This window comes from Eurosta solidaginis, chromosome 4 (genome assembly GCF_040869045.1).
Source record: "Eurosta solidaginis isolate ZX-2024a chromosome 4, ASM4086904v1, whole genome shotgun sequence".
Lineage (NCBI taxonomy): Eukaryota > Metazoa > Arthropoda > Insecta > Diptera > Tephritidae > Eurosta > Eurosta solidaginis.
In genome coordinates this window covers 54,509,953-54,518,563 of record NC_090322.1, presented here as the reverse complement: position 1 = coordinate 54,518,563, position 8,611 = coordinate 54,509,953, and the positions used below count along the sequence as shown (strand labels likewise).

Below are 8,611 nucleotides of genomic sequence, written 5' to 3'. Positions count from 1 at the left end.
GAAGGTTTCGTAGGACAGTTGGAAAAGAATGGTATTAATGTTAACTCTTTCCATTGTATAATACACCAACTGTCTCTTGCTTCCAAATTTTTGAGCATGCTTTCCTATATGAAAAGTGCAGAGCAAATATTTAATAAAATAAGGGTGGTCATCATTCACCCATCGGAAATTTAAGGAGTTTTTAAAAACTTCAAAGGCTGAAAACAACGACCTTAAAATGTTCACCGAAGTACGATGGTTAAGCCGGGGTGAATGTCTGAAAAGATTATTTGCTCTGAGGAAGTGCTACAGATAGCGTATTTAGTTTTAATTTGGTTTCTTCTTTCTGACTTATGTAATTATTTAAATGAGCTCAATTTGAAATTACAAGGAAAGGAAAAAACTTTACCAACAATATTCAGAGAAGTTATTCATTTTCAAACTATTTTATTTTTACTACTTTCTGAAATCAAAGCTGGGGATTATTCTAGTTTTCCCCAAACCTACACCTTAATTAACAGTATTGATATTTTAAAAGTAAACAATGAACACACGAAGTTATTGGAGACCCTCTTTTTTATCTCTGAAGACAGATTTCAAAAAAAATTAAGCATTTAATTGACATATTTGAATGTCCGTTAGCTTGTGACATAACCCAATATTCATTTGAAATTCAAAAAGAATTATTAATTCTAAGAAGCGAAATGTCAGTTAATGATGAAACAGATATTACCGATTTCTGAAGAAACTTAGATAGCAAATTTTTTACAAATCTTACAGAAATTTCCCTTAAGATTTTGTAATTTTTCCCATCAACATTCTTCTGTGAGCACATTTTTTCTGACATGAAATTCATCTGTTCAAAGCAAAGGGGCAGATTGACTAACAAGAAATTGCCATAAAAGCATATATGTTAATGAGAGCATGCAAAATTAAGAATTATATTTTTTGCGGCGCTAAGAAACACTTCCGTTTTGATGAAAACTCAAAGCGAAGGTGTTTTTGGGTGCCGAGGAAAATATTTCATGTTAGACAAAATCTGCTAAAAAATTTTTCCTTGCCTAACATTGCTTAACTAACTCTGCTTGACAGATTCTGTTTAACGCGGTTTCCGCATTTCTATAATTTATTGCTATTGCATAAAAAATATGAACAAAGCGACGATACGTGTCATCCCTTTGCTGTCTGCAACACGACTGGCATGCAAATTCTGTTCTAACACCACTGTGGCGCAATTGATTTTTCGCTCTCAACAGCAACTGAAATGAGGAGCATAAGAATACGTGTGAAGAGCGTAATACCCAGATGGGATACCTTTGCCGACCTATGGCTTATAGGAATTTTGTTGTTTTTAGTTTTAGTAACCTAAATTATCCCCATTCATACAAACCTAACAAAGTTTTCAACTCAAATAATGAAAAAATTTTACGAAATTATTGCTTAAAGCTTTTTTTAATGAAAAACTTGATTCTAAATGTTTGATGTTGCTTAGCCTGGGACTTAAACCCATGACCTTCGGTGTGGAAGGCGAAGCACGCTAACACCACACCACGCCGAGTGCCCCAGACGCTCTTCTACCATTCAGATATTTTGTTCGTCATTTCTGTAAACTCAGGAGACCAATGCTTCTCCCTTTATTTTTGCACTAGCTTCCGAGAAATCGAGTGTGCCATGAGCACCGTCAGTGGTAGGACTTCTATTGCTCAAATCACCTGCTTTTATTTATTAAATTTTGAAAAATCCCAGGTTTTGTAGCTTGCAATGTCATTAAGGGTCATGCCCCATATAATATGTTTATATATATCGATAGCAAACGGACCAAAAAGCTATACACAATGCTAATGATGTTACCAATGATGATGAGATGATGTCAGACCAAAACGATATACACAATGCTAATGATGTTACCAACGATGATGAGATGGTATCACACCAAAACGATATACACGATGCTAATGATGTTACCAACGATGATGATGAGGTCTTACTAGAAAGTCTTCAGAAAACGAAGAAAGACGTAGAAAAAGGAGGCAGGTACGTTATTAATACATTCTCTGCACAAAGTCAATTATGTCTCAGAAAATACTTTTTTAGAACGATTCTAAACCACAAGCTAAAAAAATTAGTATATCACACAGTGTTATAGATGTATCTAAACGCATTATACTGGCGGAAATATATAAAAAGCATACATAGTCTTTGGAATGAAAAGAAAGACATCAGATATCTTTCAATAATAGACGTGCCGAAGCGATGGTTTCTGCCGTGAGGAATTCAACAACAAGACTGGCTTAGTTTTACAGAAAACGATTTTTTGAGAGAGGTACTATGTTTGCGAAAAATGTGTTCAAACGAAAAGAAGAACAAAATAGCGTGCAGACAAGAGAATAAGGAATATAAACCGTCAATTGCATCTTACAACTGCATGGAATATCTTGAAGTTGATGTATTCCCCTTTGTATGCGTAATATGTGAAGATCAACATCGTACCTTAGGCAAATTGAAAGAGCACGAAGCTTCACATGATGGCTCACTGCCATTCAAATGTTATGAATGTGGGCGTGGTTTTCAGGTGGCAAATTATTTGACACAGCATTTGCGACGTCATGCGCAAGATCTTCCATTTAGTTGTAAAGTGTGCAACAAGCCGTTCATAACGGCAACAGAAGTAGTAATTCATATGCGTACACACACAGATGAAAGACCTTTTGTTTGCTATATGTGTGGTATAAGAGTCAAAACTTCATCAGCACTAATAGAGCACATTACTCGACATGAGGACGATAGACGTTTCAAGTGTGAAATTTGCTCTAAAGGCTTTTTCACTCCCGCAATGCGCAGGATGCACAGGAAGATTCACAAAAAAGAGCGTGATTTTATTTGCGAAATTTGCCAAAAGGCATATAAAACTAGTCACGATCTTAAGCAACATCTGCTTATTCACAACAGTGTAAAGAGTTATGTTGTGTAAAATTTGTGGAAAAACGTTTGCACAATGTACCGGTCTATATTCTCATATGAAATCGCATGGTGCAAACATCGACTAAAAGCTCTAGCCTGGAAACATCGACTACCGAAACTACCAACACAGCAATAAACTGAAAGTAAAAAAGCATCTGGTAAAATTTTTGGTATCACTCCTTCATTACTGCCAACGCTAGAAAGGTAGTATAACTTCCACGTATCTTTGATGCCGCGGTAAAAGCTGCTAACTCCATTTTCACTCGCAACGACTTTTTGATACTTATAGAAGGCGGAACGATTTGTGCACATGGTTGCAGATAAGGGTGTGTTCAATATCCAGAATCGCTTAAAATTACTGAAAATAAAACGGCTAATACTATATTTCCACTAAGAGCTTTATTCGAGATTTAGTTTGCACGTTTTATCATAAAAATTGATGGATTTTAGACTATACATTATTACACTATTATATTATTTTTACTCATGTAGTCAACTGTCTCTGCGATGTTACCAGTTAAACCGTTACAATTAAGTTGCAGAATTCTTAAATGGGGGGGGGGGGGGGGGGGGGGGAGTCGTCACTCTGTAAAGGCTTGGTTTCCTCGAAAGCGCTGGCGCTATATAGCGGTAGAGTATGTTGTCAAAAATGTTGCAGTGTAAAAGTAATTATGTGGAAACTAAGAAGACAGTGAAGTTCACCGTAACGTAATAAAGCGACAGGGCATAAAATATTACGGCCCTCATAACGGTAGAAACTCGTTCATCACCCACCGCTATTGTCAAAGCGTTGATCATTTTACCAAATAATTGAAACTATTTATAAAAAATTTATATTTTTAAATTTAAAATTTTTTCTTGTACGTTTATTTAAAGAAAATAGTAAAAAAACTAAAAAAAAATACGCAAAAATGCAGAAATCAATTTTGCGAATCGTCTGCCGTAACTGGTCGTAGTTTCCAACAAAGCGGTGCCACTGAAAACGGTGAGTATGCCGGCCGCTCTTGAGCGGTCGTAAAATAATGGCACCGCTTATGGAGGAAACCAAGCCTGAATTCATAGATGCGTGAGCGGAGGTAAAAGCTGATGCTCGGCATTGCTACTATCCCTGCTACGTAGATTGTGGTGATGGGTTGTAGCGGCTGCGTTAGGTGGAAGCGCCATTTGGCGCGAGCAACATCGGACGGTCGATGTGGACTGCTGAGCAGCGTCGCTGCTAGAAGGTGGCGGAGGTACGTTTGAAAGTGAACGGAGGGGCGTCCTTGGACGTGAACAGCAAGGCGCCACAAAGGTTTTATGGAAATTTCGGGGGCGACCATCGTTGGGTTGTAACCCAGAACATCCCGAACGATGCAACCATCTTTTACACGTGACACACTGGCAAGAGTATGACCGTCTAAGGTAAATCCTTTTCCGACATATGCCGCAGAACCACAGGCTGGGGCCGGGGTTCGGTTCAATACCTTCCCGGAGCAGGATAATATGGAGCAGTTCAGCTGCAAGGAGCTGCTCCGAGGATGACTGTTTGGGGAGGGACGGAACAAATTAAATGGGGTTACACTGAAATGACAGCCCTTGGTAGGGAAGAAAATCCCGAGTCGCTCCGGTACGAAGAACCGGCTCTCGTGGGAGGCGTCTAAAGATGGGCCGCTAATTATCTGAGTGGTCAGCAAGCGTCGGTTCAATTTAGGAACGAAATTTCTAAACCTAGAAAAATTAAACAGGGGGTTCCACAGGGTGGTATCCTTTTCCCGCTTCTGTTTAATTTTTACATATCAAATCTCCCTTCCCCACCAGAAGGAGTTACAATCATTTCCTATCCTGATTGAATTGATGATTTAGTTTCTAAAATAAACAGCTATCTCCCCGATCTTCCGGTTTGCTATAGCGATGGTGAAGCCGTAAGGTGCTAACAGCGAGCGAACATACACACACAAACTCCATGTAATTTGTTTGTGTAATTGTTGGTGGTAATGTCAAAAATACTCTGAGAAATGTTCGTACTGTCAAAATTCATGAGAAAAGTTGCAATCAGCTTGGCTAATGCTTTCACCTTTAATGACTCCGCCATCAATCAGCTTTGCCAGCATAGTTTGAAATTAATAATCAACATAAACGATATGATTTCGTTTTGATATGGCAGAAAACGAAACAAAATCATTTCGTTAATTTGACGTTCTTAACGTTAATAAACGAAACGAAATGACTTTGTTTCGTTTATTAACGTTAATTATCGTAACGAAATGATATCGGTTCGTTGGTTACGCATGCCTGGTTTAGGAGATGAAATGATCCACTTGAAACAAATTTACGCAGCAAATTTTAACGAAAATCTGTCACCATTTAAATTGTTGAATGCTATCTGTGCTCTAAATCTAGCTACAATTTTTCCTAACATTTGTGTTGCTCTACGTATTTTTTGCACCATACCTGCTACAGTAGCTAGTGCTGAACGTTCCTTCAGTGTTCTTGCAAGGATAAAGAACTTCCATCGATCGTGTTCAACTCATGAAAGCCTTACAGGACTTGGCATGATCTGCATTGAAGCACTAACAGCGAGACAGTTAGATTTTGACACTATCATAGATTATTTCGCAGCTATTAAGGCCAGGAAACCCCACTTGTGTAAGATGGTAACTCTGAACAAATAGCGAATTGTATTAGATTAGGTACTAGATTAAGAAATGTACGATATTGAAGATTAAGGCAACTCTGTAAAAGGAGAATACAAAAGAAGAATAAGATGGTCGACTTCCGGTTGTGAGGTATAGATTGATTGTGAACGACTAAAAGTGTGTTTTATTAACTCAATTGAATCTACGCTAAAATAAGTAAATATATTAGTCAAGTTTTACATCTCAGGTGTGTAAGAACCCAGCGAACAAACTACTATTATTTTTTTGCAATGGCCGATACCATAGAAGATATAATCAAAATGTTTATGGAAAACAATGTGGAGTTCCCTACTACTGCCATAACAGCACAAGTACGCCGTCTAATGATGAATATATTGAGCATAAAAGACGACAATAATTCGAATATAGGAGGTGCACGCGATTCTATTGACAGTTTTCTGCTGCATCCAACAAGGTAACCTCCACTGCCGGTCCTGCTGCTCATGCTGCCGCCGCAGTCATCTCTGCTGCCGCCGCCGCCTCCAGTGCCGTTCATGTTGCCTCTAATTCCGACGCTGCCGTTCCGGCTTCCTTTGTTAATTCCGCCGCCGATGATTTCACAAAATCAAATGTTTCGGTTATCACTCCTGCTGCTCATATTGCCACCACAGTCATTTCTACTGCCGCTACCGCCGCCATGTTGCCTCTACTGCGGACACTGTAGCTCCAGCTACATTTGTTAATACCACTGCCGATGATTTCACAGAATTAAATGTTTCGGTTGCCACTCGTACAAGTTCTGCCGCCGTTTTTAATGTTGCTGCTTCGGCCGTAAATAAACGTAAACGTAAATGGGACAAAAAGAGGAATTCCTGCACTATCATGTACTTTCGATGGAGGCGATGGCCAAACAGCTGTTGCAATTACAAAAGCAACAACAGCAAGCAAATAATGTTAATGGTGAAAACGACAACGATGGTGATGGTGAGGAAGATAGTGAGATGACAGTGATGATGATGATAACGACGATGACGACGACTATGATGATAATGATGACGATGATGATGACGATGACAACGAAGATAACGACGACGATGATGATGATGATTCCAATGATGATAACCACTCATGTAGCGATGCAATAATGGCATTCAATTTAGTAAGTATCACCTTCGGGATAGAAAATAAGTTTATGTCCGACAATTTCTTTTTTCTGGCTGATACCGGTAGTCCGGTAAGTTTTATTCGGGAGACATATGTTCCAAAACAACTGCTGGAAAATCAAGTCGCATTACCAAGGCCGTCTGTTCTATGTACCGGAGCGACTCGGGATTTTTCCCGACCAAGGACTGCCATTTCAGTGTAACCCCATTTAATTTGTTGCGTCTATCCCACAAACTGTCATCCTCCCAGCAGCTCCTTGCAGCGGGACTGCTCCATATTCTCTTGCTCCGGGAAGGTATCGAACCCAATCCGGGTCCGTCTCCTGACCCCGGTCCTGAGAAGTGGTTTTGCTGCATCTGCCGGAAAAGAATATTTTTAGGACGGTCATACTCTTGTCAGTGTTTCTCGTGTAAGGGATGGTTGCATCGGACAGGTTGTTCTGGGCTAGATCCCAAAAGCAGACGTCCACGTAACTTCTATAAATCTTTTGTGGCTCCTTGCTGTTCACGCACTAGGACGTCCCGTAGTCTGCGCCTTAGCGCCCCCCCCCCCCCACTACCTTCCAGCAGCCCCGCTGCTCAGCAAGCCACAACAAGTACTCGCTGTTGCTCGCGCCCCACGGCGCCACCAACTCTTACGGCTGCTCACACTCATACCTACAATCTCCGTAGTAGAGTCGGGAACAATGCCGAGCATCAGCCCTTGCCCCCGTCTTCTCCCCCTCTTTTCCGGCAGCAATTGTGTAGGTCAGGGAGGCAGACTCTTAGTCCCTACCTCCCTTTGCATATATATGTTTGCGACATCCGCCCAATGCACATCCTGCCATGGACGGTGCCACTTTCCTAGATGTTCTGGTCTCCGCGTCGGCAACCCCTCGACGGGTTTCATTGCGCCATGTTGCCAGGCCGCATACCCAAATACACCGGGTACCCCATTGCTTACCCAAAGACGTCCAGTCCCAGCGCCACAACAGCAGTTGCGTCCTGGCCTTAGACAACCCAGGCGTAGTCACCCGTCACTTACTCCCAGAGTGGCGACGTCTCCCCCTATGCACTTCAGACTTCTGCAGTTAAACTGTAATGGATTAACTGGGAAGATCACAGAGATAGTCGATTCCATGAAGCGGTACAACATCCGCATTGCTGCGATTCAAGAAACTAAACTCGCAGCAAGATCTGCACTGCAGACCTGTGCTGGGTATAATGTCCACAGAAAAGATCGCAAGAGGGGAAATGGAGGCGGCCTCGCGTTTATCATACACCACTCTGAGCAATATCATACATTTGATCCCGACATCGACCGCAGGGACAGTGTCTTAGAGCGTCAAGGCTTATCTGTCCGGCCAGGCGATGCAAACCTAGAAATCATCAACATCTACATCCCTCCTGCCACCTGTTGCCCCAGTGGATACCGCCCTAATATTAGCGCCTTACTGGCAACAATCGCATTATCTTACGCGATTTCAATGCCCATCACGATCTATGGCATTCAAACTTGCGGGCGGACAGTAGGGGTGAGATGTTGGCGGACCAAATAGAAGAAACGACGTACTGCACAATAAACGGAGACGCTCCCACACGTATGGTAGGAAGCTGTCACAGTTCGCCGGATATTTCAATAGTGAGCGCAGAACTGCGTCAACTGGCAGCCGATGGTAACATTGGCATCCGACCACCTGCCTATACTTATTTCGCTCGAGCGTCCCGCCGACTTCATTGTCACAGCACTTTCATTAACTTTAAAAAAGGAAAGTGGGACGAATACAAATCCTTTACAGACAGCCACTTTGCTGCCGTCCCTATCCCGACTGATGCCCGCCAAGGGGAGCGTGCTTTCCGCAAGGTCATTGAATCCGCCTCGGCTCGTTTCATTCCCACCGGTAGAATTCCCGA

At 41.6% G+C, this 8,611-nt stretch overlaps 1 protein-coding gene and 1 long non-coding RNA gene across 5 annotated transcripts in view; both read left to right on the top strand.

Annotated features, from left to right (window-relative positions):
• LOC137249774 (leucine-rich repeat and coiled-coil domain-containing protein PF3D7_0703800-like) overlaps positions 1–2,306 on the top strand; it is a 110,087-nt gene extending 107,781 nt beyond the window's left edge. For both annotated transcript variants that reach the window (XM_067781662.1, XM_067781661.1), the window contains exons 7-8: positions 1,790–2,013; positions 2,074–2,306. In XM_067781662.1, the coding sequence (XP_067637763.1) occupies positions 1,790–2,013; positions 2,074–2,125 (276 nt within the window). In that variant the 3' untranslated portion in view covers positions 2,126–2,306. The remainder of the gene's footprint in view (positions 1–1,789; positions 2,014–2,073) is intronic.
• A 1,410-nt stretch (positions 2,307–3,716) lies between these two features.
• The window catches only part of LOC137249791 (uncharacterized), a 38,238-nt gene continuing 33,343 nt past the window's right edge, over positions 3,717–8,611 (top strand). For all 3 annotated transcript variants that reach the window (XR_010952548.1, XR_010952547.1, XR_010952546.1), the window contains exon 1: positions 3,717–6,714. This is a non-coding gene — a long non-coding RNA (uncharacterized lncRNA). The remainder of the gene's footprint in view (positions 6,715–8,611) is intronic.